We start from the raw sequence: 24,664 nt of genomic DNA, 5'->3' as shown, positions 1-24,664 counted from the left end.
ATGGGGTTAGCTAAAATGCCAGCCATGGGTAGGCCAGTGGAAACTAAACTTGCATCTAAATCCTGCTTCAGGTTGCCTGCGTCTGAGGCTCCAGTTCCTCTCAGAGACAGCCCCAAGCTCCTCTGTGGATCCGGACGTGCCAGCCAGTTGCCGTGCTGTCCTGCCTCCTCTCCAGGCCTCTTCCCGCTCACCAAGGGTCAGAGCAAAGCCCCTGGAGCCAGAGTTCACCTCTCTTCCCCCTACTCTCAGACCCTTCTCCACTGGGGCCCACTCAGGTCCCTGACCACAAAGAAACACACTTGAGCTGAAAGACTGGGGGAAAAAATGTTTTAATAAATACAAAAATCTTCAATAATGACTCTGCTCAGCTCAGGGGCAGCAGGAGTGAAGTGGGGGGACCCTTGGTGCTGAGTGAGGATAAATTAAAAATCCCAACAAGCCAGTGACATTATGTACAGAAGGAAAGGGGTTGGGCTCCCAAGGCAGAAGGCAGAGGGTGACACGGCAAGAGTTGAAGTGGACATGGCCTTCGACCACCCTGGCTGCCCCTCCCCCATGTGGAGTTGTGGTTCCCAGAGGTAGTGGGGGAGGGAGAAGAGGCAGAAAAGAAGAGCCAAAGGCACTGAGTTTCCTGTAGGAAAACGCAGGGTCCTCAGCATTCCTTCCCCCATCCTCTTGGTCGTGCTGCCTTCCAGCTGCTCCCTAGGAGTCCTCGGCTTCTTTCTCCAGCTCTGGAACTGTCCTGTTCTCTGCAGCTGCTGGAGACAGAGGGGAGTGAACACTGGAGGAGGAGGGAGGAAGAGGGAGGTGGCATGGAAACCCAGCCGAGTATCTCTGTTCTGGTCCCAGAAAGTTCGGTGTTTTCTAAGCAAGTCAGTACATACCAGCGGCATAACCTTAATCTAGTAGCCTAATTCCTCTGGCTTCAGAAATCTCACTTGTAAAGAAAAGACTACCAATAACAAGTCCACAAGGTTACTGTGAGGGCAGAAAGGAATGGCAGTTGTGAGGCAGAGGGCACTGTTCCTGGCACAAGGCAGGTAGGTGCTCCCTTCCCTCCTCGGCACCCCACAGTCAGCCCTCGGCTGCTGCCCCTAGAGCCCCTCACTTACACTGTCGGGGTGTGCAGTGGGAGCAGCAGCGCCTCTCCTTCCCTGGGCCGCAGGACAATGGCAGCGAACAGTTATCCCGCTCACAGTGGGGCACCCCTCCCTGGTGCAGGACAGAGCAGATCCTAAGGGGCCCCAGAAGCACAGGGGGGCACAGTAGCCTTCAGCCTCTTCAGGGAAGCCTGCCCTCCCTGGGAAGGTCCCTCTACTGCAGGTTAGGCCTCCAATGCCCACCTCTCAGAAGCCCCCAACTCCCCACTTACCCCACATCTGCAGGTGATGCAGCTCATCTCCCCAAAGGGGGGTACTGAGGGGTGCCAGCTCTGGCTCTCTGGAAACCACTGCCCTGCAAAACGGCAGCCCCGGGGCCCATCGGCCTGCATGGTGTCCCCCAATTGAGGGTAGGCCCCTGCCACCACTGTTGGAAGGGAGACAGGGAGGGAAGGAGGAAGAGGTGAGCAGATACGAGCTCTGCGAGGGCCACCCAGATTTTGTCTTTGAATCTCCAGCACCTAGCAGTTTCTGGTACTTAGTAGGTGATAAATTTGGATGGATAGATGGATGGATGGGTGGATGGGCAGATGGGCGGGCAGATGGACACACGGACAGATGGGGCAGGAACTGGAATTTTTCATAGCCTATTAATACATGCACATCTTTTCACTTTGTTTGGAAGCCTGGCTCCAGACTGGGCACAGAGTAGTACCCAGTAAATGCTGCATTGGCTGAGAGGTCCCTTCCATCCACCCTCACTGTGTGCCCCCTAGCCCAGGACAAGGCAGTGATGCACCTGTCTGCCCAAGAGGCCTCAGTACCCACCCCTCACCTGGACACTGTTTGCAGCAGTCAGTGGGGTTGGCGCGGACAGGTTGGGCACAGGCCAGCCGGGGACACTGCACCTTCTCACAGTGCACTTCTCCAGTGTCCCCCTGTAGGGATCCATTGTGTGAGGGGTGTCAGGAAGGAGAGGGAGCACAGAAGCCTCCTGCTTCCTCCCTCTCCTTCTGCATACCTCAAATAATATATCCAGGGCCTCTCACTCAGAGGCCCTGGGATGGTGCTTTCTATGCCTGAACTAAATGCTCATTAGAGCCCTGCAAGGTAGGTGCTATCACGTCTGCTCATAGGAGAGGAAAGTGTGGCTCAGGAAGGTACAGGAAGGGCCTGGGGTTACATGGAGCTAGTCAGCTGGCAGAGCCAGAATTCACACCAGGTCAGCCCTTGCCCTTCTCCTACAGGAAGCCAACTCCCAAAGCCAAAGGACTTTTCTCGTATTATTTTGATCCTTGAGCCCTCCTCACCTAAGCTGGGCTTTCCTCTCCTGGCAGCTCCCTCCCCATCTCTGCAGAGACCCAGCTGGGTTATTGTACTAGAGAAGATTAAGCAGCCATACCTTGCAGGTGCAGACAGCACACTTAATTAAGCCAAAAGGGGGCACGACAGGATGCCACCGGGTACCCGCTGCCCGCCAGCTCCGGTCACCATCAAAATAGCAGCCTGGTAGGGGAGAGTGCCCAGCTCCCATCAGTACTGAGCTCATTGGCTGAATCCAAAACCAAAACTTGAGTCTCCGGCCAACTCCACACCATCTAACCCCAGGGCCCATTCATGGGCCAGTAACTCTAATGAAGCCTACTAGGTATCTCTGGAGCCTGTGTCCCTCAACCTTCAACCTCACTCATATATTCCTCACCCTCTTGTCCCCTTCCTGGTCCCACTCAACAGATCCTCTTGGTTCTCCCCTCCCCCCACCGGCTCACACACTGCCAGCTCACCCTCTCCAGGGTCCCTGCTCCTTGGCAGCCCTGGCAGCTCTCTGACATCTTCTTTCTCTGTGGAACCAAAGAAATAGTGAAGGCAGAAGGTGATCCCCTCTTCCCTCCCTAGAGGCCTCATCTCCCATGGAAGGACCCTCCATTACCCTCCCCCCCTGCATGGTACTCACCAGGGCACACGGGACAGCACTGGTCCGGCACCTGCACCGGGCTCAGGCAACTGGGTGGCGGGCATACCACAGGGTCACAAATCACAGTGCGTTTCTGCAGGGAGATGTGGGAGGTTAATGGGAACCCTTGCCCCAGAATCCAGGCCCCAGTTCACCCTTCTGAGCCTCCTACCTGGCAGGTGCAGATTGAGCAGAGCCGGTCATAGTTAGGTGCCCAGCGAGACCCATGGGGGCGCTGCTGCCCCTCAAAGAAGCAGGTGTTGGGGTCTCGGGCTCTCCAGGGGCCACTGGGTTTGACAGGTGCTGGGGTGTCAGGGCTGAGCACAGTAGTCAATGAGGGCAGTGTAGCTGCCACTGCATGAGAAGCCTTGGGCTTCTGAACCTCCTGGAACCCATCCTCAGTCAGGCGCAGACCGCCCGCCTCACATTGGTTGGCAATGTGCACCTGGGAGGAGAGATGGGCTGCTGGTAGAGATGCCCAGGTTCCCCCTTGCATCTCCACAAGCAGCAGCCAGCTCACCAGGCAGAGACGCCTCATCCCCTGAGTGCCCCTGTGCCCCCCAGGAGGATGCTATTAGCCACAGCAATCATTCTGGCTGCCAGGGACAGGGTTGTGTGCTGCCAGCTTTGTTATGTATGTACCTTGTATGGCTTCATCCTCCCAAGCAGCAAAGAAGTGTTACACGCTTCCACCCCAAGGGCTTGGAGACAGCAAGTGATACAGAGACACAAAGCCTAGCCAACCCATCCCCACAGGCCCACACTGCCTGTCTACCTTCCCTTGAAGCTCCCCTTGAGGTTTCCCCTTGGTGGCAATCAGCAGGGAGGCAGTGCCCTGCGCTAGGTGCCGCAGCAGCTCAGGCTCCAGGTCCTTCACCACGCCCTGGGCCTGTGAGTAGACAGGATAAGAGATGGAAACAAGGCACTCTGGGGCTGAGCCTTCCGTTCCCAATTTGCCGATGAGGAAACTGAGAACCAGGGAGGTTAAATGTAGTCTCCAGGGTAGCAAAGCCCATTAGCAATGGCAGGGAGCTCAGAAGCCCAGTGTCTCTAACAGCAAGGCCATGGCAACCCACTCCACTTCAGGGAAGTTGGCCATCCCATCCACTCCTCTGGAGGCCCAGGATATTACATACTACCCAAGGGGTCCCACCAGAGAAGAACACAGGAAAGAGAATGAATAATAAGTAAAGACTGGGGCAGAGTCACAGCCAGGGCTGTCTGACTCCCGAGCACGTGCCAGCTCTGCTACACCAGGCAGCCTGCTCTCCGCGCACACACACAGACCTTTTACGCTAAAAAGAAGACATTTTCCTAGCTGCCTCTCACCACCACATCCTTACCTCCGGGCCATAGAATCCCTTCAGCAGCCGCCGGGGCCCTGGCATTCCAGGGGGACCGAGGAGGTAGGCAGTAATAGTGCCCTGTTCTGAGCCACCAAGCCCAGCCAGCAGCACTTCATAATGCAGGTGACAGTGGGTATCCAGGGAGAGCCAGGCATGCCCTGCTGCCTGACTCCGCACAGGGGGCAACACCAGGGCGCCTGCCAGGGGCACAGGCAGTGCTGGATCCAGACAGAGGAGAGGTGACAGATGAGAAAGTGGCCTAGAGCAGCCACTCAATCCCGGCATTGCCCATGACCCCCAGCATAGGTTCCAGAAGCTGGCAGACACTGTCCAGGGCTGGACGAGCAGCACATTTTAGGCCCCTGCACCATGGCAACAAGAGGGTCTCCTGGTAGGGCCACCCTTTACATCCCCACCTATACATCTCCAGATGCAAGCCTAGAGCTCAGGCAGAGAAAGACACCCCAGGCTCTGGCCCTCTGGCACCATCCCTCACATGCTTGAGTCACTGATTAGAGGACAGCAAAAGGCAGGCACACCCCTGGGGCACTCACTGTTACGGCGGGCTCTGTGCCCATTGTAGGGCAGGGCAGCCACATGCCCCCGCAACTCTCCATCTGGGAAGTCCTTGGTGGCCACGTTCAGGAACAGCTCATTCTGCAGCAGCATATGAGCCCCTCGGGCACCCAGCCCCAGGCATATACCCACGGCCTAGGGGGCAGTGCAAGGTGAGCCCTAGCTACAGCCCACCAAATCCCAGATAAACCCCTCCTCAGCTTTCACACAAGCCCAAGATTCTGAAGCCTTTCCATGTTTTGTGCTCCCACTACATCCACACAACAGTAACAACTGAATAAGAACTTTGCAGTCCTAGCTGGTGTGGTTCAGTGGATTGAGCACCAGCCTATGAACCAAAAGGTCACAGGTTCGATTCCCAGTCAGGGCACGTGTCTGGCCAGATCCCCAATTGGAGGCATGCCCAATGTTTCTCTCTTCCCCCTTTCAAATCAAATCTTTAAAAAAAGAACCTTGCAGGCCCAGGTTCAAGTCCCTCCTCTACCACTTTCTACCTGTGTAACAACCCTGAGGAGTTAACCTCTCTGATCCTTCACCTCATCAACTCTAAAGTGAGTACTATGAGGGTCAAAAATAATATAAGTAAGGCAACCAGTATAGTACGTGGCACATAGAAAAGCTCAATAAGGTGTCACAATGATATGATCTTCTGCACTGGTCTCCCTGTCTAACTTCTCTCATTTGACATGAGCTTGCTGAGGACAGGGGCCGCATCTGATTCCTTTGTACTCTATCTAGGTGCTAGCCTGAGTCTCACTAAAACTGTGTCCAGTGGATCAATGCATCAATGAGAGTACCTGTAAGTGAGTGAATGATACTGTACATCTCTGCTCACCCAACCCGGTTTCCCACAGCCCCTGCATTGATAGCCAGTACATGGGCCCTGTGGTCCAGCTCTTCCCACAGCACTCACCATGTGTTCTCCTGGCTGGAGTCCAGCCATGTGGCACAGGACGGTGCGCTGGTCCCTCCGCTGAGGCTTGGTCTCCAGTGTCATGGCCACCACCTCACTGCCTGTACTTACCACTTGCACCTGGTGGGCAGGGTTGGGAAGGGCAAACTGGAGTGACAGAGAAGGCCTGGAACCTAAACTACTGCAGGCTAAAGCTCCACCCCACCTTACTGCTCTCCTACCTCCTACAGCCCCTGACTCTTACCTGGTAGATTAGGGAGCCGTTTCCTAGCAGTGTAAGGCTGGCTGAGCCAGCTGCACCCGTCTGAACTGGGTTCAGGGCATCTGCCCCACAAAGGACACTTTGCAGGACTGCAAAGGGCAAGACAAGTGGAAGCAGGCTGGCTCCACGGCCATTCACACCCCCAGCCCCCAGGATTCCCCCCATACCCACCCTGGCCATGCCCTGGCACTTATCTGTGCCTCTCAGTTTTGTGTGCCCAGGGTGCTAGGCTCCACCCTGCCTCACCATCGCAGCTCTGCCTGGCAGCAATGTGTCCACTGATACGCGGCCCTGGTCTACCTGCCCTCTCCAGAGTTATCTGCAGTTCCCCCAGCACTAGCCAGTCCATTTCCTGGGCTGTCAGGTTGGGCAGCACCTCAGCGAAGCCTGTCCCCTAGGGAGAAGGCAGGGTATGGTGGGGCACGGCAAGAGGCCAGAGCAGGTAGCAGCAAAAGCCAGACCTTTACTCACCTGAGCTGAGGCATTGGCCTGGAGCTCTCGTAATAGCTGCCCCTGGTGTAGAATCTGGAGCCGCAAGGGAACCTGGTCTGGCCCTGCAATGACGGTACATGTGGACACCTCTGAGAGCTAGGGGCCTCCTCACATGCCCTCCCCATATCCCACTTACCCCCGCTCCTGGATTCCAGCAGCCCACGGAAGAGCAGCAAAAAATGCAAGGAATCCTCTGTGTCACTGAGTGTGAGTAGGGTGATGCCCCCTATGCCCTGCTGTGGGTTGTCTTCCAGGGTCAGGATGGCACTGAATGTCTCTGAGGGAGGAAGGACCATGAGAGCCCATCAGAATGTCCCCTGCTTAGCCCACTGCATTCCTGGGGATGGAGAAGAGAACTTCATGCCCAGAGGCTGTTTGCTCCCTTCACCTGCAGCCAGGGCCCGGTGCCGGATGAGAGGCCCCCAGACCTCCCCTGAAGGATGAGCGGCTGTTACAAGTCCCACATGGAGCTGCTCTGTCCGGAGGAGCCTCAGTGACAACCGAGGCACTGCTCGCCACACCCCACAGACCTGGAGCAGAGAGACAAGACAACCCTACTCAGGCAATACATAGGACAGGCCTGCTAAGAGGCCCAGCTCTGGTGAAGAAGGAATACTGGAAGGAGCCCCCACCCCCACCCCGGGCCCTCCTAGGAAGCTTAATAAGGAACCCTGGATCCAGATGCTGGTGTCAGAGTCCTGGCTCCACCACTTACTAGCTGTGTGACCTTGAGCAAATCACATTCTGTTACTGGGCCTCAATTCCCTCCTCTGTAAAATGGGTATATAATGTCAGTGTCGTCCTCCTACTGGAATGCGGTGAGGACCAAGGCAGACCATGCAGACCGAGCACACTCTCAGCACAGTACCCAAACTGGTTAAACACTCATAAATGACGTCATCTCACCAGGCCATCTTGGTTAGGAGTCGCAGGGTGTTCAAACAGGACGCTGCCAGTGGAGTTAGAGAAGCGGACTCGGGTTGGACGACGGTCGAGCCTGGGAATGAGGGTAAGGGTGAGCACCGACTCTGAGCCTGGGCCAGAAGCAGCCCGTCCAGGTCCTCTCTAATCTTCGGCCCCAGCGCCCAGCCCAGCTCTCCTCCCTCCCTCCTCCCCCTTTCTCACTGCCGGTAGGAGATGGAGAAGCGCAGGCTAGAGCGCAGCAGTATCACTCGGGCCCGTGCCACGGCCTGCGACCTCGGCCCTGTCAGCAGCGCCACAAAGTCTGCGAGGGGAGGAAGATGTTCCTAGTATCGTCACCCGCTGTGGCGGCCAGGCCAGAACCACCACCCCAGTCCCAGCCCGGTCCCTGCCTACCCGTGTAGCCATCTCCCCTCTCCCGGCCCTCAGCTCCCGGCTCCCCGCGGTCTCTGTAGCTGCGGTGCTCTGGGTCACGCGGATACTCGGAGACCAGGCCCGTGGGCTGCGTCTTGGGAACGCTGCGCTCTGTGTCAGTGGTGGGGGACGACGGTTTCAGCCGGGCACTGGGAGAGTCGTTTGGCCTCTCCACCCGCTGTATCTGCTCCATCTGCCCCGTACTCGGAGCTCAGGATCAAATACCACAGTCCAGCCGCCCTCCCCTCACCACGCAGCGGGCCTTACCCTCGGGGCAGGTCTGGCAGCAGTGTCCGGGCAGCTGGCGCGGCTCTCCGCAGGACGGGGTTGGGCACTCGGGTTTGATGTTCTTGCAGCTGACCTTGCCCGGGCCCTTGGAGCGGGGACCCCGCTGAGGCTGCTCTCGGAAAAGACGGGGAAACTGAGTGCAAGCCGCCAATCCGTAAGTCCCAACGAGCGGAGGGGTGTTGGGGAGGGTGGGAGAGCCAGAGACCGAGGCAAGCTTGTCCCACGGAGGCAGACCACTCTGCTGCTTACAAGCTGCGAGACCCTGGACAAGTTACTTAAACTCTCTGGGCCTTGGGGACCCTATCTGAAAAACGGGGATAATAACAGTATCTATCTAGGAGGGTTGTACCAGGAGTTCCTAAGTGAGAGGGAGATGAAATGGAGCTGGCAAAGAGCGTGACACATAGTGGGTGATCAATAATAGTCAATACCTGAGACTTGAAGGGGGAGCTTCCTCCCCCAGTCCTCCGCCAAGAAAATACCTAAGTATCTGCAGGCTCACTTCTTTCTCCTCAGCAGCTCGAGTCCAGTCCGATGTCCCAGGACCCCAGCGCTCCCCCACCCGCCAGGGTCCCGGTCACTCACCGTCTCGCAGGCGCACAGCATGCAGCGCATCACCCCGAAGGGTTCCCCCAGGTCTGGGTGCCACGTCTCGTCCAAGGCATAGACCTTCTCGCCGAAGGCGCAGCCTGCGGGGACGGACTTGGCTGGCAGCTGCTGTCCCGCTCCGCTCCTGTCGTGTGCCCGCCCTGGGCGCTGCCGGCGGGCTCTGGGTTCCTGGGCACCGCGAGCCCCGCGACCCACGCGCACCCCTAGGCCACCCGCCGCGCCAAACCACCTGCGCCGGCGCCCGCGCCCCCTCCGGGAGGGGAAGGACTTGCCCCACGCCGACTTTCCTCTCGCACCTCCCCGGGGCTCCCACCTACCTGTCGCTCCCGGAATGGGCAGCGGCTCCTCCTCGGGACGAATGGGCAGCGGCGGGGGCTCGGGGCTGGCGCCGCGGGCCGACCGGGGGCCGAGCAGCAGCAGCCCGAGGAGCAGCAGCGGGGCCGGCAGGGACGGGAGGCTCGGCATGACGCGAACGGGACAGCTGGGGAGGCGGGAGGGAGGAGGGAGCCGGGGAGGGAGGAGGAAGGAGGAGGGCCGGGCCGGGGGCGGTGCGGCGGGAGGGGGCCGGGGCGGGGGGCCGGGCAGTACGAGGGGCTCGTCGGACGGCCGCGGAGTAGGCGTGGGGCCAGGCGGGAGGAGCCGCCAGGAGGAGCGCGGGCGGACGGGCGCTGACCTGGGCCGTACGAGGCTCTAGTGCCCTGGGCGCCGGCTCTGGCCCGCTTTATGCCCCGCGCTCCGCACCCCAGCCGGGGGCCTCCTCCTCAGTAAACCCGGAGGCGGCGGCCGTGGCTCGGCGAGGGGCCGGGCTGAGCCCCGGGGGTCCGGCCCAGCAGCCGCGGCCCGGATCGCGAGTGGGGGAGGGGAGGGAGGGGCTGGGACCCGGCAGGGGAGGAGGGAGGGGCTGGAGTGGAAGGGGGAGCGGAGGGGGTGGGGGGAGAGGAAGGACCGAGGGGGCGCGAAGAGGGGAGGAGAGGCAGGGCTGGAGCACCCACCCCATCGGCCCCCACTTTGCTGGACCGGGCAGGAGGTGCGAGTCCGGCTCCGGATGAGAGCCCCAGGCCAGGGAGTGGCAAAGGCTAGGCCTGAGGCCTGGGCCGGCCACCTACGTGGCTAGCATTCGGTTCCTGCGGGAAGGATGAAGATTTGTCTGTGAGGATGACACCATGCAGTGCAGCGGGGGCCAGTCAACTGATCTGCCCCTGACTCTGGGCTCAGAGCAGCTCTCAGACCCCACACCGCCCACTTCCACTGCCTAGCACACATCCCTACCTCTTCTCTGAGGTCTGTCTTCATTCTACTGTTCACCAGGACAGGGACTTAGCCAGACACAAACTGTGTCCTTTCCGGATGGTGACAGTGTTTCCCTCCCTACTGTATAACTTGTGCTCAAGCCCACCCAACCATCATTGTCCCCAGCCTGATATGCTTTCTTGCCCTCTTCCTCCCTCCTGCCCCACCCCACCCCCACTGCTCCAAAGGACCTCAGCCTCCTCTGTCCAGGTTTCCTGGTCATGACTGCCACTCTGTCCCCTCCCACCCCACACTGCATCCCAACTATCTCAGCACCCTCTTTCCTAATCTTGGGAGGCATCTCATCTGGCTGAAATGGAGAATTCCAGGATCTAGGTCGTACTCCTTAGTGGACAGCCCCATTCTGGGGAAGAGGAGAAGGAGAGAGCCTGATGAAGACCTGGTGGGAGCAGGAACAGTGTCAAGCAAGGAGGCCCCGAGGACAGAGGTTGGGGGAGCCTGGGATCAAAGGAAAAGCAAAAGAACTAGAGCCAGGGCCAAAGGAAGAGGGGGCCGGGCTGGCAGGGGGTATTCGGGGGCAGGGGTAAGGGGGAGGTTCAGCATCTGTCTTTCCTAAGACAAGGTCACATGAGCCTTCCTCTTGTCACATGTGGAACCATAGGAGATGGAAGAGGGGGAAAGACTGGCAAGCAGAGGGAGACACAGGCAGAGATAAGTGAGCTTAGCTATCTGAGCCCATGGGCCCCAGCAGAGGAGCACCTGAGCCCAACACACACGCCCCTCACAGCACAGTCCTTTCACACTGTCCGCACCCTTTCCTGGTAACAGTGACCCCTGACAGAGTTATTCTCTACTACAGGCAATACCCATGTTGCCACTCAGAAAGGGATTATAAGGCATGACCCCCTAAGGTTTAATGGAGAGAAAAACAGAAAAGCAACAGTCTTATTGGATTTCAGCAGCAGGTGCAGTATCCAGGGAGAAGAAATTTAGCCAGCCAGGAGCTGGAAACAAAAATGTCCTGCTAGATTCCTCCGGGAAAAAAGACGTTCCCCTCCCATCTCCTCTCCAGCCAGGTTTAAGGTTGCCCATTTCCTAGAAAAAGAAAGATCGTCCAAGTGGTGTGTGCAGGTGGAGGAGCTGGGCTACACTAGTAGACTATGGTCCAGGCAGGGACTCCAGGTCCAGCGAGGGTGGGAAGAGAAGGCGTCACTTCCGGAGGCCCTCACCAGTGTCTGGTGGCTCCCTGCTCTCTGATTGGGCAGAAGTGACCCCGGGCAGGCGTGTGTCCCCACTGCCGTGGAGGGGCTATACCCCAACGCCACATGCTTTCCTACCCATCCGCTCCCCAGAGTGCTGCCTGCTCTGCACCTGGGTCCTGGAGCCCTTCTCTGCCCGGTGAGTGGCAAGCAGGGTTTGGAGTTAAATGAGGGTAGGAAGGACAGGAAAGAAGAATTGGGCTCTCAGCTGGGGGAGGGGTAGGCAAACTGGAACCTACAGACACTGACCTTTGTCAGGAAGAGTGTGGCCTTCCCAGAATGGGAGGAGTAGGGCAGAGCAGGGGTAGGGGGTGGGGTGCTGGGTTCTAAGGGACTGATCACAGATTTAGTGGAACACAGCACAGTCCTGGTTGGCACCAAGGAAAGGGAACATGGGCTCAGGGAGAAAATGAGAAAGGAGGTGTCTTAGGGCTTAGGGAACACAGCAGCAAAATGGACACAGCTCCAATCCACATTCTTTCCCTGTCATTCCTAGTTAGCTTAAGGTTCTGAATCCAGGAGCTGAGAAGCTGGGTCAGGCCAGCCAGGGCACAAGGAGAGGGTAATGGGAGGAGGGCTCATGCATGTTGACAGACCTACAGGAAATCCCAATATTGAATCAGGTGCAGGCCTCTTTGTACAACTTGTGAAAGAAGGAGGAAGTCATGTGGGGGGTCCTGTGAAGGAACCGGAAGGGTCTGAAGAGGGGGCAGGGAGGAAGGTGTGGGCTATGAGACAGACATGGTGGGCAGCCAAGGCGAGGTGCACCATGTAAGGTGGGCATCCTCTTACTGAGTAGGTATTCATTCCTGGACAATTTGCCTAAGAAAAGAAGTCTCAAGAATGTTAGCCTATCTCTTTTGCTGGGAAAACCCAGTATTTCAGAACTTGGAGTGCAAAGAAAAACTCCAAAAGGTTTTATGTGTAAGTAGGGAAAGAATGAGAGATTAATTTCTCCTGTACCATCTTCTCTTAATCTTTTTTTTTCTAAAGATTTTATTTATTTATTTTTAGAGAGAGGGGAAGGGAAAGAGAAAGAGGGAGAGAAACCTCAATGTGCGAGAAATACATCAATCAGTTGCCTCTCACACACCCCCAACTGGGGACCTGGCCCCCAACCAAGGCATGTATGTGCCCTGACTGGGAATCAAACTGACAACCTTTTGGTTTGCAGGCTGGCACTCAATCCACTGAGCCACACCAGCCAGGGCACTTCTCTTAATCTTTTAATCACCGACCTCTAGTAGTTCAGTTTGGGTTTGTTTTTTTCCCTAATTCAGCCCCACTGCCCCAGCTTCCCCTCAATATATTGTACATGTTTGCTGGTTCCTATCCTGGCCCTACACCCATTTCCTACCTCTCTTCTCCAGGCTTGTGCCACAATACTTCATTCTCTAACCCCATTCCAGGTTTTCTCTATCCAAACAACCAAGGTCGCTCAGAATTTGAGGCTGATTGAGATGTGCATATGTGCACATATACTCCTCCCCCACCCCCAACCCAACCCCCTGCTGCTCTGGGCAGGGGGCAGGGCACCAAACTCCTATCAGATCCACTGAGGCACCCTGGCAAGAAGGATAGACCATATGCTCCCATCGCAAGAAAATGTGGGAGCACTGAGAACCTTAGCAGTCCTAGGCTGGTCAGCATCATAAGCCCTCCCAGAATCTGTAACCCCAGCTAGATAGTCTCTTCCTTAAAACTTGGGTAAGTGTTCATTATTCTTGTCACTTGCAGGACAGAGTCCAGCCCCTCTTCCTTGGCCCACCTGTGCCGTGCCCCACCCCACTCTGCCCAGAAGTGCAAGAGCCCAAGCCGCCTCCATGGCCTCAGGAAGGATTCAGGGGAGAGGCCCCATACAGGGAGCTGCTCCAACAAGACAACCTGGCCAGAATGGAGCTGACTGGTAAGAACACACCTAAGGGGCTGAGGGCCAAATCTAAACATGGGCGGGGGGGGGGGGGGGGAGAGAAAGGCGATATGCTGCAGTGGGCCGGGGAACCTAATTTCCCAGGAATAAGGCATCAGAGTGCCAGATTTCAGGTCTGGATCCTAAACGGAAATTCTTGGACCACCAACCAACAATGATCTCTTCCTTATCCACCCCTTTCAACCTTACCTCTCCTCATCTAAGAACTGGTCCTCGTGGTCACGCTTCTCCTAACTGCAAGACTAACTCAGTCCAGCCCAGCTCCTCCCGCCTGTGACCCACGACTCCTAAATAAACTGCTACGTGACTCCCATGTCCTTCACGGCAGACTGGTGAGAATCCCCAAGCACTGTCCCCTAGATCCATTTAACTGGCAAGAGACCCTCACTCCCATCACTGCCTCTCGCTCCCTGATCCAATCACTGTTCTTGCAATAGTGTTCGGTAAGACAGCCACCTCCTTATCACCACTCCTGACAAGGATTAGGACTTGCAGTCAAGCTCTCCTTTATTTACTTATTTTTTAAAGATTTTATTTATTTATTTTTAGAGAGAAGGGAAGGGAGGGAGAAAGAGAAGGAGAGAAACGTCAGTGTGTGGTTGCCTCTCATGTGTCCCCCACAGGGGACCTGGCCTGGAACTCCAGCTCTCCTTTAAAACCTCATGGAAGCCCCTCCTGGTCATTGGTCACCATAACCCCCCCCCCATTTCAGCTCCCTTCTCTCCCCCTCCCCACCAACCTTCTTCCACAGAGTCAGTGCCCAGACATTAACCCTTTGTCCATACCTGTGCTGCTGCCTGCTGTGGACTTCAGCTTGGGAGAATGGAAAACCCAGACGGTAAGAAAGCCATCCCTTCCCCTGGTGTTTCTAAGTCCTGTCTTCACCAGTTTCCTACTGCTTCCCATGGATTCTTCAAAATTCCTGAACTCACTGAAAATATCTCACCTTCAGCTTGGCCACTCTAACTCAATCTACATTCTACTATGATAATGTCCTTTGGACAAGGTGATGGCTGGCAGTTCCAGTATGGTAAATAGATTCAAAGCTGAATACTATGAAAAGCTGGAGAGAATTCTCTCATGGGCCATGCCTTTGACTTATTCCCATTCAAGATTCTTAAGGTGGCACGAAGAAGTGAGATTGATCTGTCATCCACAGATGACACAAAGCTGGGAACCACAACAAAAACAACAAAAGACACAATCAAGAATCAAACCCCTGAAAGGCAATGTTCAAACATGGTAAAATTTGACAGAGATGTGTGAAAATTCCACATGTGTAAAGTAATTGGGTAAAGTCCTATTCTAGCTTTCAGGTCACAAAGCCCCTGCTTCCCTCATATAAACTTTTAGCTCTGGAATTGTCTCTCTTTCTTAAGATTTTATTTATTTATTTTTAGAGAAAGGGGAAGGGAGGGAGAAAGAGAGGGAGAGAAATATCAATGTGACATTGCCTCCTGTGCACCCCCAACTGGGGACCTGGCCCACAACCCAGGCATATGCTCTGACTGGGAATCGAACCTGCAACCCTTTGGTCTGCAGGCCAGTGGCACTCAGTCCACTGAGCCACATGAGCCAGGGCAGAGCAACTATTTTAAAAGCTAGCAATTCTAGGCTGCTTTAGACATTTAGCACCAACAATGTGGAAATATTCCTCTAAAATTCTGAGTGGACTGCACTTAAAAATCCTGGCCTGAGTATTAGACAGCCTCCTCTAGACACAGGCTAATTTATTCAGAGGGATCCGTTAAACTAGCATGTGTCCAGGAGGAAGCCACCCAAACAGTAAGAGATTAGAAAACATATGAGGAGTAATTTTTTTAAAAAGAAGCCTGTCTGATCAGCTTGTAGGAAGTGGCAGTCCTGTGAGATAGAATGAAGTGCTTCAGTCTAACGCTCAGAAAAACTACTGAGAGGGAGCGCACTCCTTGGTAGGTCAGCTCTCCTACCCTCGAGATCCCGGGAATCCCGTTCTTCCCTCAGACCTCGGGGGACTGGGCTGGGGAAGGGCAGTTCCTAGGGACCCCCTGCAGTTCCAGCTCTGCCATGTGTCAGTAAACCTTCTCTTCATCTTTATGCTCTTTATGATGGTCTCATGTCTACACTGGCTTAAAAAAGAACCACATGACCCTAAGATTTTGTAGCAGAGATTTGCAACACTAGAACCAAGAGGTAAAAGCTATAAAAGGACAGGTTTCAGTATAATGAAAGAAGAGCTTTTCTGACTGAAATTAAGTGTAAGACCAGGCTGGTTTACCGGACACTGGAGTTATTCAGGCAGAGGCTGATGACCAATTGTCGGGAGACTGTGAAAGAATTCCTGTGCTGGGTGGGACCTTGGTCCTGTCCAATTCTCAGCTTCTATGATTCATTCTGCTGGCTACTCCTACAGGCTCCCCACCCGCTACTAGCCTGCCCTTTGAAGCAGTGCACTTCTCTCTTCCATCCCTTTCCCAGGAACAGACCAAGGCACAGGACGTCCTGGGAGCAACAGCCCTTCTGCTGGAGGGAGTGATGGCAGCACGGGGACAGCTGGGACCCACTTGCCTCTCATCCCTACTGGGACAGCTTTCTGGACGGGTCCGCCTCCTCCTTGGGGCCCTGCAGGGCCTCCTGGGAACCCAGGTAAATCCCCAGTCAAGGGAACTATAGCAATTGTCCTTCTTTTCTGACCCAGTCTCCTTAGAAGACCTGAGGGAAGAGGAATTCTAGGAATCTTGAGGTAAAGGAGATGACCTACTAAGAATGCTCCCTCCCAGCCATAAGGCCTGAGACAGAGACAAGGGAGGCATGGCATCTGGCCCTGGTCTCTGGCCTCAGGCCCATCCTCTGCCCTCAGCTTCCTCTACAGGGCAGGACCGCAGCTCACAGAGATCCCAATGCCATCTTCCTGAGCTTCCAGCAACTGCTCCGAGGAAAGGTGCGTTTCCTGCTGCATGCAGTAGGGCCCACCCTTTGTGCCGAGCAGGCCCTGCCTACCACAGCTGCCCCACGCAGTGCCTCTCTATTGCTCACACTGAACAAGCTTCCAAACAGGACTTCTGGATTGTCGGAGACAAACTCCAGTGTCTCAGCCAAAACTACTGGCTCTGGACTTCTGAAGAGGCTGCAAGGATTCAGAGCCAAGGTTCCTGGTCTGCTGAACCAAACCTCCAGGTCCCTAGACCAAATCCCAGGACATGTGAACGGGACACATGGACCTTTGAATGGAACTCATGGACTCTTTCCAGATCCCTCGCCCAGGGCCCTGGGAACCCTGAACATTCCTACAGGAGCTTCGGACACAAACTCCCTGCCACCCGGCCCCCAGCCTGGATATTCTCCTTCCCTAACCCATCCTCCCCCTGGACGACATACACTCTTCTCCCCCTCACCCACTTTGCCCACCCCCATGGTCAAGCTCCAACTCCCTCCTCCCGGCCCCTCTGCTATCATGCTCAACCCGACCAGTCCTCTTCTAACTGCAGTGTACCCTCACTCCCAGGATCTGTCTCAGGAACAGTGAGGTTCTCAGGCACTGCCAACAGCAGCACTGCCCCCCTCCCCTGTGTAGTTCTCTCACCCGGAGGAGAGCCCTGGGAGACAACTGCAGCCCTGCCAGAGTCCCTGCTTTCACCTGAAACACCCAGCCCTGGTAAAAGTGAATACACAGGACGGGAACTGGGGTCATTTTTCACTGTTTGAAACACCAGAAGCTATTTTTTTAAGCTATCAATAATATTCAGCAGAGCAGCTAGTTATCTTTGGTCTATTTTCTGTACAAATGTCCAAATTACAAATTCTCCATGTTTTTCATATGATAATTCCTCAAAGGCCTGACCCCTGAACAGAGGTAGAGACTAATCTTATGTGAGAAAAACAGAAAAACGAGCTTTGGTTTCTATTCAAAACTAAGGTTAGTCTCTTTACCCCCTTTTACCATCATTCTCAATAGGACTCTGATCTCCTTTTCTTAGGAGATTCTTACTCTTGAGAAATGGATGAGAAGTTGTCTCCCAGAAAGACTGTCCCTACATAACAGACAAAACTGAGCCTGGATAAATAAAGAATGAATGAGAGTACCCAAAAGCTAACTGAAAAGAAAGAGCACGACGTTCGTCTCAGGGGGCAATAGTTCTGTCGCTCCCTAAAAAAAAAAAAAAGCTAACAGGAAGTCTAGGAGTGCCTCACACCTCAGGTAAGCCTGTGCAGCCAGTTCAGTCAAGAGGAGACCTGCATGTGACAGCTGAGCAAACAGGGAGAGCTTCAGCAGCTCAGTGGGAAGCTTCGCCAGGCTTGGGTTCCTGCCTCCCTCCTGTGGAGGTCAGGGGGAAGTGCAGGAAGTGCCATGAGTCGGTCTCCTGGGGCTCACACAGCAGGAGAGACAAGTACAACTCAAGTACAAGTTGAAGGCTCATTTCCCAGTTCCCAGAAGTGAATGGTATCTAAAAAGTGACCTTGTGTGACCACTGTGAACTCTGGGAGGGGATCTCTAGAAAAGAAGCCAGGGTTATGGGGCTTTGCCAATAAATGCCATCTTGGTGCTTAGGAAGTTTCTATTGCCCCAAACAAAAACTCCACTGCAAAGGCTGTGTGGTGCAACACCACCACATCCAGAGGCTCCTGTAGGGAAAACTAATGGAAGTTTTACCTCTTCCTCCCTACCAAAAGGAGAGGAAAGGCTGCTGTGTAGATGTAGGTAGAGAAGCCAGGAAGCCAGAGTTCGGGACACTGCCCCAAATACCCCAGGGTCACTGGAGGCATTCTAAAACAGAACGAAAGTCAGTGTGCCAGGAGCCTTAAGTATATTACGTTTTTTAAGGCTCACGTGACTCTATAAGGCAACTAGTATCATCTCTATTTTATAGATGAGGAAAACAACCGAGGCTCAGAGAAGCCAGGCAAGTTCCCAAAGTTTTCACAGCCTGTGAGCAGGAAAGGAAGAAACACTCAAGGCTGACAGCCTGGAGCCCATACTGTCCCCAGTGCAGGACACTGTCCCCAGTGCAGGACGCTGTCCCATATAGTATTCAGTGACTCTATTTATTGGGAAAAGTTCCCAAGTCCTTGAGGAGCAAATACATCAACACCTCAAAGAGTTCTGCATAGAAAATCAAAGCTCTTAGTAGGGGTGACCAATTTAGACATCTCCAGGTGTCCCTCCCCCACAACATGAACAGAACAGTTGCCATGGAGAAGGAATCAACAAATGCACAAAGCTTAAAAGTATTGTCCAGATCTTGGATGCTGTCAGTTTCTTCATGGGAAAGAATCAGTTCATCCACACTACAAATTCCAGGAGGTTGTCAAGGGATTTGGTAAGTAGAAATTTTCATTTACTGCAGTACTACGGTAGATTAAATCTAATAATCAAATGAAACCCATTATGGTACATGAAATAAGCAGCACCCAGGACCAGATAAGCCAAAGGGACGAAAGACAGAGAATTAGGGATTCTCAACACAGTCAGATGAGACAAAGATAGCAAACCTGCAAAAGGCATTAGCCAAAATTTCGGGCTTCCAGTATCAGCATTTGACTTCCTCCAGGGCAAATGCAAATAACTGATGGGCGTCTCCAGTGTGAATTAATCTGCACCTACGGAAGATCTAACCTATTCCCAAATCATTCTGTCTCTTCTTCCTTTTACACACACACACACACATATACACACATTTACAGCCAGAGCACTCCTATCTCTATTCAACTGTATGCCAATTCTTTCTTCTGCCACCCCAGAGCAGCTAGGACAGTCTGCTCTGCCACCCACAAACTACTACTGGTGATTAATTAGGTTCTCCCACTTAACCTAAATTCATCCTTCTCCATCCACAGCTGCCCCCTAAAATTTGACTCCGTGGAAAGGTTCTAGGATTCCATAAAAATTCATCCCAACCCCCACTACATTTCCAATTTCCCTCTCCACCCTCCCTGCCCCATACTAGGGCAAAAGAAACACCTTTACTTGCGCCCTGCAGGGACCATTCACTTTCAACCCACTTCCCTAAATACTCTAACACCTCATGAAAGACCTGAAAATGATGGGGAAAGGAGATACCCCAGGTATCCCACCAGGGAACCAGCTCCCCCAGCAAAATGAGAGATCAAAAGAGACTACTGCTTAATACACACAAACTTTCTGGATAGTTACCCTGAATTTCCCAGGGGACATCAGAGTCCCGGGTATTTTCTCAGAGGCCTCGAACGCCAGGTGAAGAACTAGCTCCTATGCTGGGGTCCTTGTAAGCATCATCATTTCCCCAACAGAGTTCTTCCCCCACTCTCAAGTTAGTGACCGTGGTCAGGCTGCTGCATTGTCCCAGGCACTGGCACTGGACTGCCAACCTCATTGGTATTAGTGCCCTGTCCACTTCACTGGTCTGTGCAGCAGCCCTCTGTTCAGTGTCACTGGTAAGAAACACCACTTACCCTCCCTCCAGGTCACCACTAGAATACAGAGCAGTCAGCCTGCTCCTCCACCTGCTCCCATAACCACCAAACGCACTCTTCCTACTCTCTTCATAGTCGTGTCCCATGCTTATGTCTAAAAGCCTCTACCCAAAGCTTCCATAAAAATGATGAACATTTCCGGGCTACGCGAGTGACTCATTCAAGTCAACATCATCTGACTTCTTAAGACTTAAAGTGTTGGAAGGACACCAGCAGGGCTTCTCGCCAACCCAAAACTCTATGCCAAACGGGTGCTATCTTCTGGGCTTGGGTGGCCCCGGGAGCCAAAAGCATGATACTCTCTCTCACACAAAAAATCATATTGCAGGATAAATGTTGGGGATAGTCAGTCAGGAGTCTGAGAAATCCTGAACCCAGATACCAAAAGTCTAGCACAGATCCATCACCTCCCATGTGATCATCTGACTATGGGCCAGAGATGTAATATACCACAGGTAAATTGGGAAAAAAAAAATGATTTTAAAGTAAATGGAAAAAAATCTCTAAGAGAAGAAAACGTCTGCAAAAAGTAAAGTTTAATTTAAAAAATCATATACACAAAACAACTTCTGACTCATTTGAAACTCTCCCACAGGCAAGTCAGTTTTCCATTGAGTCCAGACGCCCTACAGATGCGCCCACACCTCTGGGTGGACAGAGAGCCAGCTCCTCCTGAGCAGGCGAACAACAGCACCTGCTGCTCAGGCTTGAACAAATGTCCAAGACCTGAGTGACCGGGCAGCAAGGCTGGCTTCCCAGGTGGTTCAGAAGGCCAGTTTCTTCATCAGCAGATAAACTCTGGAATCCACTTCAAATCCATGCAGGTTGTTGGCATCACCCTGCAGCCTCATGAGCAGGCCCCCATAGGACACATAGGCAGAGCTGAAACAGAAGGACCAGTCCCATGAGTCTAAGCTTTGGAGCAGCTGTTACTCAGGAGCTCTCTAGCCCAGTCTAAGAAAACAAGGCACCCTCCTAATGTTCAGTCATTAGGAACCAAAATTCACACAAAGATGAATGTACGGACATGTGCAAGGCATGTTCTTTATATTAGCAAAGGTGGGGAATACTACATGCCCAGAATAAAGGAAATGGTCGAATCAATTAAGATATACCCATTTACCAGAATGTTATACAGCTATGAAAATGCTTAGGAAAGCTCTCAACTGACATGAGGAAACATGTTTTATACAACATTATTAAGCAAAAAGACAACATTGTAATAAACAACATGATCTCAAAGCAAAAACCACACAGGAAAAAAAACTAAACTAAATTATTCAAAAATGTTTCTGTAAAAGGTTCCTTCTGGGTATGGAATTATAGGTGGCTTTTTTCCTTCTTGACATTACTTCCCTGCTTTTCATATTTCCTACAAAGGGCACACATTGTTTTAATAAGATTTTAAAGAAAAGAAAAAATAGCTGGGCAGGGAAACCAAAGAACTAGGGGTTGGGTTGCAGAGTAGGAACATACACACACGCCTAGCAGTTTAATTATTTAATGCTGCATTTGTCTCCTGTGGAAGCCACCTTCCCTTGCATTGCACACGGCAGGACTGTCAGTTTCCCATCTGGGCTACCAGAGCCAAGGCCCTGACAAAGGACAGAGAGAGCGCCCTACAGTTCAGACTGAAAACTGTTCCCGCAACTTTCTTTCTGGGTCCCACTGGGGTCAGATGTGCTTGAGGAAAGGGACCTAACACAGGAAGCAGAAGCATGGCCCAAATTCTCAGAACAGGGAGGGATGAAAAGGTTCTCACAACACCAAGGAACTTACAGACGTGTTGCTGCTTCAGTAGAAGTCTCGTCTCCCTCAATCCTGTACACTTTCCCATACATTACATACTCAAATTGGTCAGCCCTGTAGAACAATAGCAGCAGTTATTCTTAAAAATAGTTAATAAGAGCTTCTTTAAAAGTGGTAATTGCTAATTAAGTGCCAGCATTATAATAGGCCTTTTTTTTTTATTCTAATTGACTGAGTTGGGGGGTGGAAACATCAATTTGTTGTGCCACTTATTTTTTTTTTAAGAAACAAAAGCCAAGTTTATTTGTTCATTTCTTGCACTTGAAGTACTCCTCGATGACATCCTTTGCCTGAGACTTTGCCTTAGTCCTTAACCACCACACAACTGCAACCAACCACTTTAAGGAGTTTTCCCTCTCTGTCGATCTTACAGAGGCCTACCCATTCCCCTACTTTCTTATTGTCGTCAACCTTAATTAGGTCGATTTGGTGTTCAGCACAAAGGGCCTCCACCAACTTGACATATATGGGCTCATCACAGTTGGATGCAAGCACACAAAAGTGGGCGTGGCACTTGTCTAAGGCTTTGGCAGCTTCTCGAATTCTGCGCACTAGGCCATCGTGGATGAGGGCGGTCTTTGGCACCTCCTATAAAGCTGTACTTATGTCCATTACACCTCCAGCAGCAATGCCTTCCTTGGGACGGTAGTGGGTTATGGGTGGAGCCGAATCTTGAACACACCCAAGCTTCCACCTCCATGCAGCTCTGAGGCGGCAAGGAAAGAGGACTTGTGCCACTTAATAATCATTCAATGAATAATCATTCATTGGCTCTTGTATGTGCCCTGACCAGGGATGGAATACACAATTTTGGAGCGTCATTATGATGCTCTAACCAACTGTGCTACCCAGCCAGTGCACAACATGCACTTCCCAAACACAATGTCTTCTAGTCTTCACAGCAAACCTGTGAGCTAGGTACGAACATCAGTCTTTTACTGATGAGGAAACTGAGGCTGGAAAAGGTTAAGGTTATTCAACAAATGAGTGGTAGGCTGAGATCTGAATTCAGTGGGACTCCAAACTCCCATCACACCAAACTCCCCAACAGGACCCAAGGCCCACACGGCCTAGGTAACCCAGTGATCATTTCCTCAGCCATCAGGCAGCTAAAACTCACAAGCATGCCATCACTGCTCTGAATAAACAGCTGATTGTTTAAATTCTTACTGCAGCAATTTCCTTAAAATTCTTCCAATTAGAAACACTTATTCCATGAATTAAATAAGGGTTTTTCTATACCACTTATCTACTTAATCCTTGGGCATAGTTCAAAGTACTCCCTTCTCCACTCACTCACCTGGAAGGTCTGTCATCCGTGGGGTTGTATTCACCATCATCCAGGGTACCATCTTCATACAAGGTACTAGCTATGACCAACCGGAACTTATCACCTGAAAGTAACAGCAATATCTGAGGGTGAAGAACAGCTGAAATGGCAAAAAGTCTCCTGCATTGCTTGTGTTCAATACTCACCCAAGTCTACAGGGTAAATCTGAATGTTTACATCTAAGATAAGGTCCATCTTGAAAGATTCACTCTCACAATGCAGTCGAGACACTGGACAGAAGTGGAGGAAGAGTGGCAAAGTTAATTGCCTGACCCAGACCTACCCTTGCAGATTACAATCTGGGGACCACATGCAACAGAAGAGTCAATGCAACCCAGTCAATATCCACTCGCCTCTCATCTGCCCTCACAGAAGTGCAGGCTCAATCAGAACCAGATATGCAAGAACGAAAAGGGAGAAAGACTGTTTAGTGGACACAATCCCCACAAAAAAATCCACAGTCCTCTGGCAACAAATGATATCCAGATTTTAGGCCTGCCTAGGTGATTAAGAAACAACCTGACTTTGTGCAAGTTATTCATTCATCCAAAGGTTTTGTCTTTCTGTGCCAGGTGCTGAGGGGATTATCATGACATGTAAGAAGTGGCATTCATCTTGAAGAACATCTCAGTCTCCAGGTAAAGGGTGAGAAACCAGAGAGGAACAATTGATCAATGACAGAATAAAGAGCAACTCTTTATTATTCTAAGTAGTCAACTCTCACTCAGAGAGTGCTTCACAAAGAGCTAAAGATTCTAAGGACAACACAAGCATACAGGTGGAAAGAGACTTGACTTTGGGCAATGGGCACATGAGGCAGTGTGCAGATGATGTTTTGTTGACCTGTATTCTTGAAACCTGTATGGTTTTGTGAACCAACGTCACCCCAATAAACTCCAAAAAATAAAAGCAAACAAAAGAATATAGGTTCCGGTGTCGGAGCACTGGCTGTGAAGCCTTGGTTGGGTTACTTAACCACTCCGAGAAAAATGGGTAAGACACCACCTACCTTGTGGAGACTCTTGAAAGAAATAAGACAAAGCGTGCAACGTGCACAGTACAGCGCCCAGCACACAGCGGGCAGCGATTAGAAAGACGCCCAGGAGTTTACTAGCACCTCGATAAAAGGCCACCCAGGTCCCGGGGGCACAGCATGTGTGAATCCAAGGAGAGCTCGGAGTCTCCGTTCTCTCATCTATGAAACGTTTCCTGAGGGAGGGGTTCCTACATCAGGACCTGCAGGTAGGGGGCAGGCAACATGAATTGGGTGGACCAGGAGCCCAGGGGTGTGTCCCCAAGGACCAGATTAGCCCCTTACCCCAAACCGCCTCTACATACCTTACTTACCTCGGTCAAACTTCTTGCCCTCCGGGTCAATGTCTTTCACATCAAAAATATCTTCAAACAGAATGCCCGCCATGGTGAAAGAGCCACGAGAGTAGCACAGGGAGATGAGCGCGCAACCACGACTAGGGGTACGCGCAACCCCCCCGCGTGGAGAAAAGGAGGGGAGAGAGGAAAAAGTAGCGACTGATGAGGTGCAGCAAGGAAATGGAAGAACGCATGCGCACGAACAGGCAGTCGGCCGGCCACTTCCGTCGCCTGTCTGTCGGGGCTTCCTAACTTCCGCTTCAAACCCCTGTTTCCGAAAGACTTCAGAAATTTGAGGGCGTGTCCAGATTCAGATAACCCCGCCCCAGGGCGGGATCGAGATAGATGGGCCCCACCTCCCGTCGAGGTGGCGCGGTTTCTCATCCTCTGCTGAGGCTCTTCTGCGCCCT

At 52.8% G+C, this 24,664-nt stretch overlaps 3 protein-coding genes and 1 pseudogene across 8 annotated transcripts; 1 reads left to right on the top strand and 3 right to left on the bottom strand.

Moving 5' to 3' along the window:
- Positions 1-305: 305 nt before the first annotated feature.
- On the bottom strand, positions 306-9,750 carry CHRD (chordin). Of its 4 annotated transcripts, none has more exons than XM_036017792.1 (23): positions 9,193-9,749; positions 8,852-8,955; positions 8,246-8,378; positions 7,961-8,089; positions 7,769-7,868; positions 7,550-7,640; positions 7,032-7,173; positions 6,780-6,920; positions 6,623-6,705; positions 6,398-6,545; positions 6,134-6,240; positions 5,890-6,009; positions 4,955-5,111; positions 4,398-4,618; positions 3,830-3,943; positions 3,227-3,499; positions 3,055-3,148; positions 2,885-2,941; positions 2,503-2,606; positions 1,936-2,038; positions 1,373-1,527; positions 1,113-1,212; positions 569-758 (listed from the first exon to the last, which is right to left on the bottom strand). In XM_036017792.1, exons 1-23 carry the CDS (start codon positions 9,338-9,340, stop codon positions 703-705), a joined length of 2,880 nt encoding a protein of 959 aa, XP_035873685.1. In that variant the 5' UTR covers positions 9,341-9,749; the 3' UTR covers positions 569-702. The 4 variants fall into 4 exon arrangements, with proteins under 4 accessions (XP_035873684.1, XP_035873685.1, XP_035873686.1 ...); XM_036017793.1 differs by having other exon boundaries at positions 569-755; XM_028504688.2 differs by having other exon boundaries at positions 8,246-8,375.
- Positions 9,751-11,399: 1,649 nt separating this feature from the next.
- Positions 11,400-18,822, top strand: THPO (thrombopoietin). Of its 2 annotated transcripts, XM_036017786.1 has the most exons (7): positions 11,400-11,524; positions 13,123-13,291; positions 13,520-13,647; positions 14,067-14,153; positions 15,773-15,940; positions 16,155-16,235; positions 16,352-18,822. In XM_036017786.1, exons 2-7 carry the CDS (start codon positions 13,279-13,281, stop codon positions 16,997-16,999), a joined length of 1,125 nt encoding a protein of 374 aa, XP_035873679.1. In that variant the 5' UTR covers positions 11,400-11,524; positions 13,123-13,278; the 3' UTR covers positions 17,000-18,822. The 2 variants fall into 2 exon arrangements, with proteins under 2 accessions (XP_035873679.1, XP_028360770.1); XM_028504969.2 differs by having other exon boundaries at positions 11,401-11,524; positions 16,155-16,913.
- A 1,440-nt stretch (positions 18,823-20,262) lies between these two features.
- POLR2H (RNA polymerase II, I and III subunit H) lies at positions 20,263-24,633 on the bottom strand. Of its 2 annotated transcripts, none has more exons than XM_028504498.2 (5): positions 24,231-24,633; positions 23,030-23,113; positions 22,854-22,947; positions 21,524-21,607; positions 20,263-20,626 (listed from the first exon to the last, which is right to left on the bottom strand). In XM_028504498.2, exons 1-5 carry the CDS (start codon positions 24,301-24,303, stop codon positions 20,509-20,511), a joined length of 453 nt encoding a protein of 150 aa, XP_028360299.1. In that variant the 5' UTR covers positions 24,304-24,633; the 3' UTR covers positions 20,263-20,508. The 2 variants fall into 2 exon arrangements, with proteins under 2 accessions (XP_028360299.1, XP_028360301.1); XM_028504500.2 differs by having other exon boundaries at positions 24,222-24,632.
- On the bottom strand, positions 21,763-22,655 carry LOC114490653 (annotated as a pseudogene).
- Positions 24,634-24,664: the final 31 nt, after the last annotated feature.

Source organism: Phyllostomus discolor, chromosome 2 (assembly GCF_004126475.2).
Source record: "Phyllostomus discolor isolate MPI-MPIP mPhyDis1 chromosome 2, mPhyDis1.pri.v3, whole genome shotgun sequence".
NCBI classification, from domain to species: Eukaryota; Metazoa; Chordata; class Mammalia; order Chiroptera; family Phyllostomidae; genus Phyllostomus; species Phyllostomus discolor.
Note: the sequence above shows the minus strand (reverse complement) of the source record. Positions and strands in the feature narration are given on the sequence as shown.